Source organism: Ochotona curzoniae, unplaced genomic scaffold, assembly GCF_017591425.1.
Source record: "Ochotona curzoniae isolate NIBS_2020 unplaced genomic scaffold, NIBS_Ocur_1.0 scaffold_4701, whole genome shotgun sequence".
In the NCBI taxonomy this organism is placed as follows: domain Eukaryota; kingdom Metazoa; phylum Chordata; class Mammalia; order Lagomorpha; family Ochotonidae; genus Ochotona; species Ochotona curzoniae.
The window spans coordinates 74,111,074-74,124,775 of NW_024467122.1; the positions used below are offsets into that span (position 1 = coordinate 74,111,074).

General features: G+C 54.1%; 1 protein-coding gene across 1 annotated transcript; it reads right to left on the reverse strand.

The window, feature by feature from the left end:
- Nucleotides 1-359: 359 nt before the first annotated feature.
- On the reverse strand, nucleotides 360-8,670 carry ARPIN (actin related protein 2/3 complex inhibitor). Its single transcript, XM_040968514.1, has 6 exons — nucleotides 8,555-8,670; nucleotides 6,837-6,912; nucleotides 4,886-5,018; nucleotides 3,511-3,717; nucleotides 2,958-3,121; nucleotides 360-2,091 (listed from the first exon to the last, which is right to left on the reverse strand). Exons 1-6 carry the CDS (start codon nucleotides 8,644-8,646, stop codon nucleotides 2,083-2,085), a joined length of 681 nt encoding a protein of 226 aa, XP_040824448.1. The 5' UTR covers nucleotides 8,647-8,670; the 3' UTR covers nucleotides 360-2,082.
- Nucleotides 8,671-13,702: the final 5,032 nt, after the last annotated feature.

Genomic DNA, 13,702 nt, shown 5'->3' on the forward strand with positions numbered 1-13,702 from the left:
CTGGGCGAGTTTGGGACAGTTGGGTTGTCACAGGGCATGTCCATGGTGCCAGGGTGAGCGACAGCAGCTTCTCATCCCCTTCATCCTACTTGAGGGAATAGGTGTCTGTATCCCTGCCTGCTAAGCCTGGTTCTCGTCCCCAACCAGCTTGGCCTTCCCTTCTCTGTTGCCCATGCTTGCCAGCCATGCTAAGCATGGACCCCACTCAACTTTGCCTTCGCTTCTTCAGGGCTTCCCTTCCCTGCTGCCCATAGGCTAGTTTCCTGTTGAGTGGCAGGTCACCCAGAATGGCCGTGCACCTGTGATCTGAGCATCATGCTGACCTCTCCTCTCCCCTGCCAGTTCCCTAGGGTCCTGCCCCTCCCCAGAATGCCCCATAAACCATTTTCTTCCCTCTTTCAATCCTGCTGCAGCCCAGCCACCCTCACACTCCCAGGCTCATTCGGCCAACCCCAGGGTTCCCCACATGATTTCCAGGACATCTGAAGCAGACCATATCATCCTGCACGGGCTCACCAGCTTCTGGGATGTAAGGGTGAATCTCTACATCCCTGCCACCCCACCACCACCAGACTCGCCTCACAAACAACTGCCTCACCCCTGTTCTCAGGGTTCCCCCACAATGGCCTTTGTCTTCCTGAAGCCCACCTAAGCCCCAGGCCCTTTCTCTTGCTTTCCCCACTGACCCACGGGGCCTCCCTGTTTGGTGTGGCGGTATGCCTGTGGCTCTGCCATCCTCTTAGGTCACGGTGCTTTGGGTAGCAGGGCACTCCCACTGGGCCTTCATGCCCAGTTGGTACCTCCAGCTCCCCTCCTACTTAACCACCTCCCTCAACATTTGCATGGGTGAGGTCCCAGCATAACCTGCCTGTGGGCTTCTGCCGTTCAGACCCAGGCCATCAGTGAGGTGATAACTATATCCTCTCACTCCTGTATCAAAGACCCTACTGGAGGCCAGGAAAGCGGGGACACTCAGTGGAAGGAGCATAGTTTATGAGCTGTGTGACTTTGAGCAACTTGCCTAGACCCCTCTGAGCACTGTAATATCCACCTGCAAGCAGAGTGGTCCAGGAATTCAGAATGTACACCTTGAAATCTGACTGCCGGGGCTTCAATCCTCTCTCCTCCATGTACTGCCCAGTGAGCCCGGCCATAGTCTGATATGGGAACATGATAAATCCCTGTACCTCAGGGGATGGCTGTCAATTACTGCAGGTGCTAGCACCAGGAGCACACAACAGTAGCCCAGAGCTGTTATTGCCACAGCCGATGCTGCACTTGGCACAGGAGGGGACCTCAGTAATTGCTGTGTTAATCTCACCTCCCTTTCTCCACGTCCCTAAGGTATATAGATGCCCACCACCCAACCGGGCTTTGCTATGGACAGCAGTCAGCTTCCTTGGGGGTAGGAATAGAGGTGTGGCTTGCTGAAGATCATTTACACCTGAAGCCACATGGAGGCGCTGCTGAGAACTGATTGATCATCCAAAGTTCTCATGGTACAAAAAAGCAGAGCGAGCCTGAGGTGACTGCCAGACCAGCCAGCCACATCTCCCCAGCAACAGCATCCTCCGGCTCCAGGAAGGCAGCCAGGAAGGCCCGAGGTGGCCTGGAATCAAAGGAGGGAGAAAGAACTGACACTTGAGGGTGGCTGCAGAGCCCTGAGGCTGGGTGGGGTGGGAAGGTGAGGAAGGAAAGCAGGAAGCTGGGAGGACATGGCCACTCAGCACCTGGACGCGGGACAGTCCTCCAAGTCTGCACCAAAACCAAGTCCAGTTCCTCGGGATTACTCCGGGGGAACTTGCCCTCCACCAGCCCCTGAAATGAGGCTGCCATCCAGGGGAAGACACACAGGAGGATCAGCCTGACAGCTGGGGCAGGACCTTCCGTGAGCCACGGCAAGGACCACATCCTGCTCTCGGACCTGCTCTCAGAGAGGGGTGCAGAGGCAGTCGCAGGCCAGGAACAGGCAGGCTGGGTGAACTCCAGCTTCCGGGCATCCATGGGTGGGAGGTATTCTCAGTCGTGTTGCAGAAGGGACTGCTGGAATCCAGGCTATCATCTCAGTCCGTGTCCATCACCTCAGTCATCCTGGAGAGATCCCAAGCAGTAAAGAGATGTGAGCAGGACAAACTCAGATCTGACCTAGCAGTTGCAACTATCAGTGTGTGTATAGGCTGATGTGGGTAACAGAATGAGCTGGACCCTGTACTGGCAGGAATACATGGGAGTCAGGTCTTGGGTCCCCTCAGATGAGATTTCTTTGAAGGTCTCCCCAACTAAACTGCTGCTCAGAACTCAAACCATGGGGAGAATGGCATGTGATCCAATAGTACAGTGCATGTGTCTGGATGGGGCCACCTCAGTTACTGAAGATGGTGCAGTGGACAGCACACCCAGATGCGCAAGGAGGATCAGAGAACATCTGGTACCACAGAAGAGGAAGGAGGGTGGAACAAATTGGCCAACCACCCCAGAGAAGCATGCCAGCAAATTTCTGGGCAAATGGAGACTCTGGGGTGGACTGTGTCTGTCAATGGACCTTGGAAGGATTTCCTCATCCTTGGATCGGCAAGATCAACGGCACATCAGAACTATCAAAACTACTTGAACAGAACCCTCAGAACATGCTCCACATCGGGGACCTTGGGATGACATCAGGTGGCTGCTCCCCATCCCTGGGTGTCAGGGCTGTTGGGAGGCTGGGTGTGGCTTCTCCCTTTGGCTCTCCCCTCCCCCTCAGATACAGAAGGAAGGTGTGGAAATAGTAGTCTCACCCACTTTTCCCTAGACCTCAACCCTTCCCACCCTAATCAACTGCATAAAATTCATCAAAAATAAAAATTTTTTAAAAGTGGTGGCACCTCAATGGACTCATTTAAATCCCATGTTCCAAGAACACTTGAGGTACCTCATCCAACTGCTCCGAGGCCAGGGGCATGGCCTCCCCGACCTACCCACTCCTCATCTGCAGCCCCGTCTCCTTGCTCGCACGTCTCTGCCGCTGCCCCCTCTGAGGCCTTCTGAGCCATGATGTTGTCCGTCCAGGATGCGCCTGCCTTACGGTCACCAGCGAAATTACATTTGGTCACTGTTCCAGCCTCAAGTTTGGCCAAAGACTCTGAGAGAAGAAGAGACATTGAGTGTCCTCTCTCCTTGTGGCAGGAATGTCGGGGTGGGGCCAGTGGGGTCCCTGAGGCCCTATGTGAGACACCCTCCCCCCCATACACAAGGCATTAGATAGCAGAGGCCAACCTCAGGAACCCAGGATCAGCCAGTACACCCCAGCAGGAGACAGGGTGTTTGCCACATGACCCCATGACACCTGCCCAGGGTTTAGGACTCAATCTCAGGTTGTGCAGCCATGTCCCCCACCCTTGCCACCACAGGCCTGAGTGTAGACCTAGCGTGCTACCATTAGCACCCATGAGCACCAGGCTGGATGGGCTGGGGCTCCACAGAAGGAGGCCGCCCAGGAATAGCGGTTCAGAGAGAAAGAGCCAAGCTTACCCAAAAAGGGGCCATCACCCCGAGTTTTTAGCCGAATCCCAGTCCCCAGCTCCAGCTCCAGGGCCTCCATCTCTGCCTCGGGTATCCAGAATGCCACAGTCCCAGCAGGGGCAAGGCTCTCGGTCAGCGCCAGCAGCTCAGGCTTATTCACCAGCCCCATCAGTGCCTCGGGTGTAAGCCTGTCGCTGTCCCCCTTGGCTTCCACCTCTGCAGGCACACAGGATTGACATCACTGTGTCAGCAGCATCTGCAAGGCTTTCCAGCAGCTGTGTCCCCACCCCCAAGGAGTCAAACCAATAGAATCCTGTCACCCCAAGATGGACAGCTACTCAAGAAGGGACTCCCTTGTAGCTAGCATGGCTACTCAGTCCTTTCCGGTTCCTGCTCTTCCCTGCCCTTCTCATCACACATCTGGTTGCCTGGATGGACGCACGCCCCCAGTCCCCATGGGGCTCACAGCTGGGCACCCCATCTCCTAAGGAAACATGGGCTAACTTCTGCTGATTGCTCAGCCTCCAGGGTTCCAGCTCCAGACCACCCACCTCCTCCAGAAGCCGGTAACACCCTAGCCTGTAGCTCACATGGTCCAGGGCCCACAGCGGTTCACCGGAGGTCTGGGGAATTAACAAGCAATCTACAGACAGCATGAAGGAATGAAATGTCTGACTCCCACTCAGTCTCGGTTTTCTTATACAGGGGCAATCAGCAAAGAATTCCTCCCTTCTGCAGAGGAAGCCAGAAGAGCCTCAAGGCCTTTGGCAAGCCCGTGAGGTCTGCATGTAGAAACTCCAGATCCTGCAGCTCAGGTGCCAGCGCAAGAGTCTTCCCAACTGGGTACTTCAGGAGGAGGTCACGAGGCAGAGGGTCAGGAATGGAACTGACACCCCCTTAAAAACAGGGGAAGGCAGCTGCCTCGTCCTTCAGCCCAGGGGTATCCAGCAAGAAGGCACCATCCCTGAACTGAACCTGCCAGGACCTTGCTCTTGGGCTCATCAGCCTCTAGAAGTGAGCAAGGTAAATCTGTGTTGTCTGTCAATCACATGGTCTAAAGTATTTCATGCCAGGAGCACAGACCAACCAAGAGAGGACCCAGAAGCCCAGGAAGGACTTTGGCAGTAACACAGTGGCTGCTGGGGGCCTGTGCTGGGCTCTGCATGTAGGCTCTTGGAGCCCAGAGCTAAGTCTGCAGACAGCTCTGAGGTACTGCAGGGACCAGTGGGAGTCAGGGGGCGTGGGTCAGCCTGTACTAAGGTGGGCCAATGGGGAGAAGGGGCAGCAAGTGGGGGCAGGGACTCTGGAGCCAGGCACCAGCTCTCCAGCTGACCACATGGAGCAAGAGGTGTTGTCAGAGTCCCCGATACAAGAGGACACCTACTGTAGGAGGACATGAGGAATCCTGTGGTCACCTTCCTGGTGTCACTGAAGTTGGGTTCGATTTCGTTCCCTTTGGGGTCGAATTTCCGACGATGGATGCGATTGGGCCGGATATACAGCACGTAGTAGCGCTCCTGCAGCAGGGGGGAGAAGATGGGAAGTGGTTGCCTCACCACTCCCCCCAAGCATGTCCTGTGGGCCCAGGCTGCTGCCAACACTTACCTGCTTGCTCCTCTGCCTGGAATCCCACCTCAACTCCTGGAAACCATTCAGGCTAGGCCACCCCACCCCACCACCGTAAATATTCATTCATTCGCATGTTCATTGGAGCACCGGCCGTGCATAGTGCCAGGGCAGGCACAGGCCTGCCTTCAAGGCGTCCACAGAGCCGGAGACCAGGCCATATAGAACACCTGAGCCCAAGCACCCAGGATCCCCAACCTTGGCAGTATCACACTGGTGCTGCCCAAGTTTCCAATTTTGTACTCTTGAGCTAGGGATGCTCAGTCTGCCCCATAAGGTGGGAAATGGCGGTCTCTCTGCCTCTCCCTGGCAGGAAGTGTAGCACCTGCACCGAGTCACTCCTAGCTGCCCGCCTCCCGGAACCTCAGTTAGCCCTGTCCCTGAGGGATGTGACATCTGTTTCAGGACTGGGGGGCCTATGTGCAAGCATAGCATAAAGCTGGGACTACAGTGTCAATGCTGCTTGCTGGCTACTGAGACCCAAGTAGATGGAGCCCACTTTCTGGGCAGAAGAAGGAAAGTGAGGTCTGCAGAGTGTGGGGAGGGTGGGGAGGGAAAGGCGAAGCAAAGCCATGGATGATGCAGGCCACACACAGCCCAAGCTCTCTGGCAGTTTAAGCAGCACTGGCCAAGAAGGACTTCCTGGAAGGCTTTCAGGCAGCACTGAGATCCTCAGAGGCGTCTGGAAGCTGGCAGCAGGCCAGCCGGAGGCAAGTGGGCAGGTGTGATGTGTTACAAGGAGAGGCTGAGGGCCAGCCAAGGTGAGCACAGGTGAGAAGGGGAGGAAGTAGCAAAGAGGGAAGGGCCAAGCAGGCGCCCCGCAGGCCTTGGCACTGCCTACCCGGGATGGGAGGAAGGAGAGACTGTGGCGTGGCAGTCTGGTAGTTGGCAGGGCCACTGCATGGTCACCCAGAATGAGCAGCTCGGAGTAAGCAAGCTGGGAGAAGGGCTTGGAGCACGGCCTGCCTGGCAGAGCAGCCCAGGTGGGTAGGCTCCACGGCAGTGGGTCTCCGGGCTGTTGCTCCTCCAGGCTAAGCTGCATGCCTAGGAAGTGAGGGTGCAGCAAACCCCACCTGGCATGACCTGGGGCTGGGGCTGCTCCCACAGGTACAGGGGACCAGAGGGTGGCTGGGGTGGGCCCTGTAGAGAGCTGAATTTCAGACACCAGGGAAATGGGTGGCCTGCAGCTCACTGACTGTGTGAAAGGGTAGTGAATGAAAAAAGTCCCACCCAAAGGAAATCTGGTAAACAAAAGTTCAAGGAAAACACAGAATCCATGTTTACCTGGGTGCAAAAGAGTTGGAATCCATGTGTTTTCCACCATTTTTCCATGCCCATTTTATGTAGGGATTTCCAAGGTTTTTGTTAAACTAAAATAAAGTTATTGTTTAATTCCATGCTCATGAGTTTTCTGAAGTACCCTTGCATGGAAACTTATTCTATGTGAATTAAAAACTGATAACCAGCAAAGAGCACAGGCCAGCCCATGCCAGGCGTGCCACAGACAGCCTCCACACACAGGCAAAACTAGCTCAGCACCCTGGCAGGAACCCAGGCTCCCACACCTGCCTGCTGCCCAGCCCTGCCCTGCTCGGGGTGCCCTTTCCCCTTGGTGGTCCATTTCCCACCATGCTGGCTGTCCCTCTGGAAGCAGCAGAACCCAGCTCAGGTGGCTGAAGGATGGGAAGCCAGGACCCTGCAAGCCTCACCTTCCTGCCGTGCGCATCCAGGATGCTGTGCCGAGACACATCCACCAGCTCCCCCTCTAGCAGGACACCACTGCCCCTGGCAACAAGAGCAAAGAAGGGATGGTAGCTATGTTAGTGTCCACAGGCCCAGGTCACAGCCTGCACTCGACACAGCAGGAACACCACTTCACTAAGGGTCTCAAGGTAGGGGCAACACAGGGTACGTAAGAGAGACCTGGTCAGGCTGCCCTAAGACCCAGTTCCAGCTCCTGCTGTTATCCGCAACTACAGCCTCTGTCTTCCCGATTTGCAAAATGAGGACAAAAGGGCCACATATGATGGCTCAAATGGCTAATCCTCCACCTTCAAGTACCAGGATTCCATATGAGCACCACTTCATGTCCCAGTTGCTCCATTTCCCATCCAGCTTCCTGTCTGTAGCCTGGGAAAGCAGTAGAGGAGGGTCTAAAGCCTTGGGACCCTGCACCACATGGGAGACTCAGAAGAAGCTCCCATGGATCAGTTGGGCTCCAGCTGTTGCAACCATTTGGGTAGTGAGCCAGCAGAGGGAAGATCTCTCCCCTTCTCTCTGTAAATCTGATCTGCCTTTCCAGTAAAAACAAACAAACAAATAAAAATAAATCTTACTTTTAAAAGTAGGGAGGAAAGCAGCTGCCTCCCTCTGCTCCTCCAGGGATGACATGAAAAAGTACTGGAAGGTGTTTTACAAACCACACAGGACTTATAAAAAGAAAGGACTTTATATTTAACCAGACGCAGGGGGAGATGTCTAAGCCGCTACGCTTTCTCTTCTGTTTTCGCTCATGGCCACGTGGTCACCAACCCACGGAAACAGCCACCCCACTCGTGGGGTTGAGGACAGCTGAAGACAAGAATGGAAGAGGGACCAGGCACAGGAAGGGCAAGCAGCTCTGTCTTCTCGGACCCACCCACCCTGGGCTTGACTCCCCAGTCTCAGGTTATGGATTAAGGCAGGAACCTATTGCAACATGGTGCCCGAAAGCAGGTACCTAGGAAGGGCTCCCCATCCCAGGTGGGTCTGTAAAGGGTGTTTCCGTTTCTTCCTGCTTCCTTGCTCCCCCCCCTCCCCCGCACCCTCCCTCTGCACCTGCCCACCATCACACAGCCCACTCACAAGGCCCTGATGTTCCACTGACCACCTGCAGAACCCACAGCCAAGATGACCCTTCTCTCTCCAGGAGCTTTCCTCTGCTGCTTCAGACTCATGCGCCCACCCACTCCGAACATTCTCCTCCCCCCCCTCCCCCCAAGAACATTCATCTCACAGAGCCTATGCATGCTCAGGGTGCATCATGACGTAGTCCTCCAGGGAGCCATGGGCTCTAACGACCCCAGAAGCTCCCCAGATCACGCAGCTGAGGTTCGCTGAGCTTGCCCCAGCCCCAGTCCCCGCAGCCCCTGTTCCTCTCCCTGCCTCTGAGTGGCCCTGTTTCACAGCCCACCTACAGCGAAGATCTCAAGCATACTGTCTGTGCCTGACTGTGCTTGGCTCTTCCTGGTTCCTAGCTGTAAATGGGTGTTCCCGTCCTCTCCCCCTCCTTTCTTCCTTCCCTCGCCACATCTTGCACTCTCGGCCCCGCCAAGACAACCCCCGCCTGCAAAGGCCCGGGTGCCCAGCGAGGCCCCGCTGATGAGTCGGGGGTCCTCTCCAGAGGGCCGGGCAGCCGCGGGTCCCCGCCCCCGCCGGCCAGGCCTACCCCTGGTGGGCGGCGGGGTTCCAGGCCCCGGGCAGCCGTGCGCTCTGCACCGCCTTGTTCCGGAGCGCGCTGTCGTGGTAGATGCGGCTCATCGTCCCCTCCGCGAGGCGTCCACGCCGCCGGCGCCGGGAAGCGAGAGCCCCACTACCCGCACGGACCGGCTGGGATCCCGGAACCCCACGCCGCCCGGCCCCAGCGCTCCCGGCCGCACTTAAAGGGACCGAGCCCCATTGCTGTGGGCCTGACCAGGCGTGGCCCGGGAAGGGATGGCGTGCCAGGAGCGGGAGCTGTGTGCTTTTCTAGTCTCCTCCTTGCAGACAGAGGGAGACCCCTGCCCAAGCACTGGCACAAAGGAGAATCTAGGGCCTGGACCTCCTGGAAGAGTGGGCAGCACAGAATCTTCTCGCTGCTTATGCCCTGACAGTGGTCCCAGGATGGCTCTAGCATGGGCATGTTGTCTCTGTGCCCCTCTCTGTGCAGGCTCTTGCACTTGAAAAGCTTTGAATCAGCGTCAAAGGGGGTGTAAAGGTACCTGAGCACACAGTGCCCTGAACTTGGCTTTGCCCCTGCTCCCTTCAATGTCCCCGACCAAACTCCCGCAGGGCCCCTTGCTCTCCTGGGTCCATCTCTGCAGGTGAGTTTCCACGGCTGGGGCTGGGGTTGGGCGGTCTTGAGCAGTGTTGGCTCTTATTTGGCTCTTTTGTGCACAGACCCTGGAGCAGGTGGGCTGTCTGGGAGAGGTGACCCATTTTAGATGGGGTCGTTCTTGCTGGATTTAGAATTCAATTCCTCGCATCTTCTTGGCCATGTTTTACATGTTCAGTAGCAAAAAGAAAAAAAGTGCAAACAGAACTTTTCATTATCATAGAAAGTTCTTTTGCTGTAATTTCTTTTTAGAAGACCCATCTTATTTTTTATTTTATTGGAAAGTCAGATTTACAGAGACAAGGAGAAAAAGATCTTCCATCCACTGGTTCCCAAATGGCCACAAAGCCGGAACTGACCACATCTGACCATCCGATGCCTGAAGCAAGGAGCTTCTTTTGAGTCTCCCATGCAGGTGCAGGATGCCAAGGCTTTGGACTATCCTCTACTGCTTTCCCAGGCCACTAGCAGGAAGCTGGATGGGAAGTGTAGCAGCTGGGATATGAACCAATGCCCATGTGGGATCCTGGTGCATACAAGCCAAGGACTTTGGCCACTAGGACCAGGCCCCAACTTCTTATTTTCTTAAAGTCTCTGTTTGTATTCATTTGAAAAGCAGAGAGAGATGGACAGAGAGCTCCCACCTGCTGATTTGCTTGCCAGATGCCTGCTACAGCCAGGGCGGCTGGGCCAGGCTAAAACTAAGAGTCCAGAACTCACTCTGGGTCTCCCACCTAGGTGGCAGGGGCCCAAGGACTGAGCATCACCTGCCACCTGTCAGGTGTGCATTAGCAGGAAGGTGGAATCAGGCAGGGGTTAGGATGCCACTTAGCACGCCTGTATCATGCGTGTCAGAGTGCTCGGGTCCCAGTCCTGGCCCCTCCCAGTCACCGCCTGCCCACTGACCCCCTGGAAGGCACCCCCATCACAGGCTGCACGGCCCCCTGAAACGCACCATTTTTGAAAGATGTCCGCATTTGTTTCCTAAAGCTGTCAGCCATCATGGGGGACATCAGAAGACTTTGTTGGACTTTCTACATCTGTTTTGCAAGTAGTCCATGTCTCCGTGTGGCATTACAGACCACAAGGTGTGCGGTGTCTACACATCTCCACCAGTCTCCACCATTCAGCCAACGCGGATGTCCTCATCATGAAACTATCTTTTAAGCTGTTGTTGCTGTTTAAAAGTTTCAGTTTATTTTTAAAAGTTATCTTCGAAATTTATTTGAAGGGCCAGCATTGAGAAACAGCAAAAACTACCTCTTGCAACACTAGCGTCTCATATTAGTTCGAGTCCTGGCTGTCCTGCTGATGTACCTGGGAAGACATCAGAAGATGGTCCACATCGGGGACCTGGATGGAGTTCCTGGCTCCTGGCTTCAACCTGACCCAGAGTCAGCTGTGACAATCTGGGGGTGAACGCAGATGGAAAATGTCTTTATCTCTCCCCACTCTGTCATTCTTCCTTTCAAGTAAATAAAATGAATCCCTTTAAAAAAGAAAAAGAGGGCCCCGATGCAGTAGCCTAGCAGTCAAAATCTTTGCCTTGCATGCACCAGGATTCCATATGGGTACCAGTTCTAATTTCAGCATCTCTGCTTCCCATCCAGCTCCGTGCTTGTGGCCTGAGAAGGCAGTCGGGGATGATCCAAGGCCTTGGGACCCTGCACCCGTGTGGGAGACCTGGAGGAGGTTCCTAGCTCCTGGCTTTGGATCAGCTCAGTTCTGGCCATTACAGCTGCTTGGGGAGTGAATCATCAGGCAGAAGATCTTCCTCTCTGTCTTTCCTCTCTCTGTATATCTGACTTTCCAATGAATATAAAATAAATCTTAAAAAAGAGAGAGAGAGAAAAGAAGACACAAGAATTGGTGTGCAAAGCTACTACCCCCACAATGGCACCCTATATGAGGGCACTTGTGTGGGTTCCAATTGCTCTGTTTCCAAATCAGATCCCTTGCTGATGGTTCGGGAAAGCAGCAGAAAATGGTCCAATTACTCGGGTCTCTACCACCCATGCAGGGGAACTGGATAAAGCCCCTGGTTCCTGTCTTTAGTGTGGCCCAACCTTGCAGCCACTGTGGCAATCTGGAGAGTGAACGAGGGGATGGAAAAGTCTACTTTTCTCTGTTTCTCTCTGTGTGTAATTGCTTTTAAAATAATTAGATTAATCTTAATAAATCAGTCAATTTATTTGAAAGGTCACAAGGTAGAAAGAGAGAGAGACAGGTCACCCATCCTCTGGTTCATTCCTCAGGTAGTTGCTGTTGGGTCAGAACGAAGCCAGGAGCCAGGAACTCAGTCTGAGTCTCCCACAGGGAGCAACTTGGAGCAACTTGAGCCAAGTCTATTGCTTCCTGGGATCTAGGATCAGGAGCAAAGCCCTGACTCTGGACAAACTCTCCAGTGTGTGGCACGGGTCTCCCCAGTGGCGTCATGGCTGCTGTGCCAAACTGTGTTGGTAAAGGTGCTTGTGTAACCTCTCCCCAGGTACAGCTGATGTGCTCCTGTCAGCCGAGAGCACTCTCCCTTCTCACCCAAAGTCTCCTCTGCCTCAGGTGACAGCACAGTGGGATATACGTGGGTGAGGGGTGGCCTGTGACCTTTAACACCTACAACCAAGTTATAACCAGTCATTTGGCTAGAAAATACCCTCCCGCCCTTTGCTGACCGTTCTGGAGTGGGGCACAGAGCAGGTGTCATGAACGAGCAGGACAGAGGTTCCGTCCCAGCTAAACAAGCCCTGCAGGGACTGGCACTGCGATGCTGTGGGTCCTGAAGAAGAGCAAGGCTGGGGCTGGTGTTGGGCATTTCTCTGCAGGTGCTTCCTGGCACGCTTGCCTCCCGCGGCAGAGTGCCCACTCCAAGGCCTGGCTGCCCTGCCTGCTGGTGTATTCGCAAGTACTTGACTCCTTGCCACTTATCTGGGAGACCCAGATGGAGTTCCCACTCCTGCCCCAGATGTGGGGAGCATCTGGGGAATGAATCAATAAATGTAGAAAACCACTTTGTCTTGTCTCTGCCTCTCAAAATGAAAATAGATAAATAAGACCATTATTTTAAAAAGGGGTAGGGGAGAACAAGGGATGTAACACAAAGAATGAGAAGCTACTATGTAGAAAATCCTTCCAGCCATCAGCTGCAACTGTAACGAAAGGATTCGGTGCTCATTAATGCAAATAAAAATCAAAGTTCTCTTAAGAATGTTCCTGCTAAATCTGTGTCTGTAATTATAAACACAGCATCCATCCCGGTCCCCCCTTTTTTTTTTATGGACATTGGGGGAAAAAAATCAGAATTTATTAGGAATCCTGTGTCAGGCACAAACATGTGGCAGCAAAGCAAACAGGGAGAGTGCCTCGGCGTGCAGAATCCGAGGTTTTATGCATCAGCTCACATCTTTGCATATCTGACACGTCTCGGCCTGACAGAGTCTGCTGGTTCCCTGAGAAATAGCATGCTAAATTACCACCCGTGCAGTGAAGTAGCCTGAAGAAAACACGCACGCACACCGTAGAGCAAAAGACGCAAACAAAGGAAGCACGCAGGAGAGAAAGCGTGACATCAAATAAGATGCCAGTAATAAGATAGGCCGAGCCTATCCATCACATGACATCAATACATGCAGATGGAGGAAACGCGAGGAGCAAGACAATCCATGATCTGTCTTGGGCAGAGACGGCTCTCGGGGCCTCCTCAGAGCCTGCCAGCCCCTGCACGCCTGCAGAGCCCAACCTCGCTGGCCTAGCCTGGCTGTAGTAGCCAGCTCTACTTGAGGATGCCCTGGACGTCCACACATACAAATCCCTTGCACCTCACTTTACAGCCACCCAGGCTGATTGGCCCTAAGCTGGTAGTGCCCAAGAGTGGGTCTGAAAAGAAGACTCAATTCCCAATGGTTCTGGTGGCAGCGGGGCTACTGGTGACAGCCCTTGTTAGGAAGTGACACAAAATCACCTGTGTTGGATAAGGAGGGGCGTGGGGCTAGGAAATGGGGTGTCAAAAGCATTTGGTTGCTTGGGGAGCAATCATTTCATGACACGTGGAACATGCTGGCTTTTACTAGTATAAGGGATCTTTCAAAAGTTTATGAAAATGTGCACTGGGAAAACCTAGACTTGGATTTCAAAGGATTTTTAGTCCCAATAAACATCTTTTTAAAGAGGTTTTTTGCTGTTGCTGTTTGTTTTTTAAGGCATAGGGAAAAAGAGGGAGAGAAAGAGAACCATCTATCCGTTCATTCACCAAGTGGCCACAACAGCCAGTGCTGGGCTGGACCAAAGCCAGAAGCCAGGAGGTCCATCCTGGTCACCCACATGGGTGGCACAGCACTTGGGCCATCATCTGCTGACTTCTCTGTGCACAGGGAGCCGGGGCAGAAACGGAGCAGCGTCACAGCTCTGATGTGGAACTCTGGCATCACTGCAAACAAGAGTTTAACCTGCATGTCACAGCATTGACCACTCGCCCCACACAAACACCTTTGAATTCCACTTTCTTTTAAA

What these genes read in the sequence shown, in the direction of transcription:
- ARPIN (XM_040968514.1), bottom strand. Translation starts at nt 8,646, where the DNA reads ATGAGCCGCATCTACCACGACAGCGCGCTCCGGAACAAGGCGGTGCAG. An exon ending in ATTCCTCATGTCCTCCTACA is followed by an intron (nt 3,718 to 4,885) that starts GTAGGTGTCCTC and finishes GTGTGCCTGCAG; the next exon opens with AGGTGGAAGCCAAGGGGGAC. An exon ending in GGGTGATGGCCCCTTTTTGG is followed by an intron (nt 3,122 to 3,510) that starts GTAAGCTTGGCT and finishes TTCTTCTCTCAG; the next exon opens with AGTCTTTGGCCAAACTTGAG.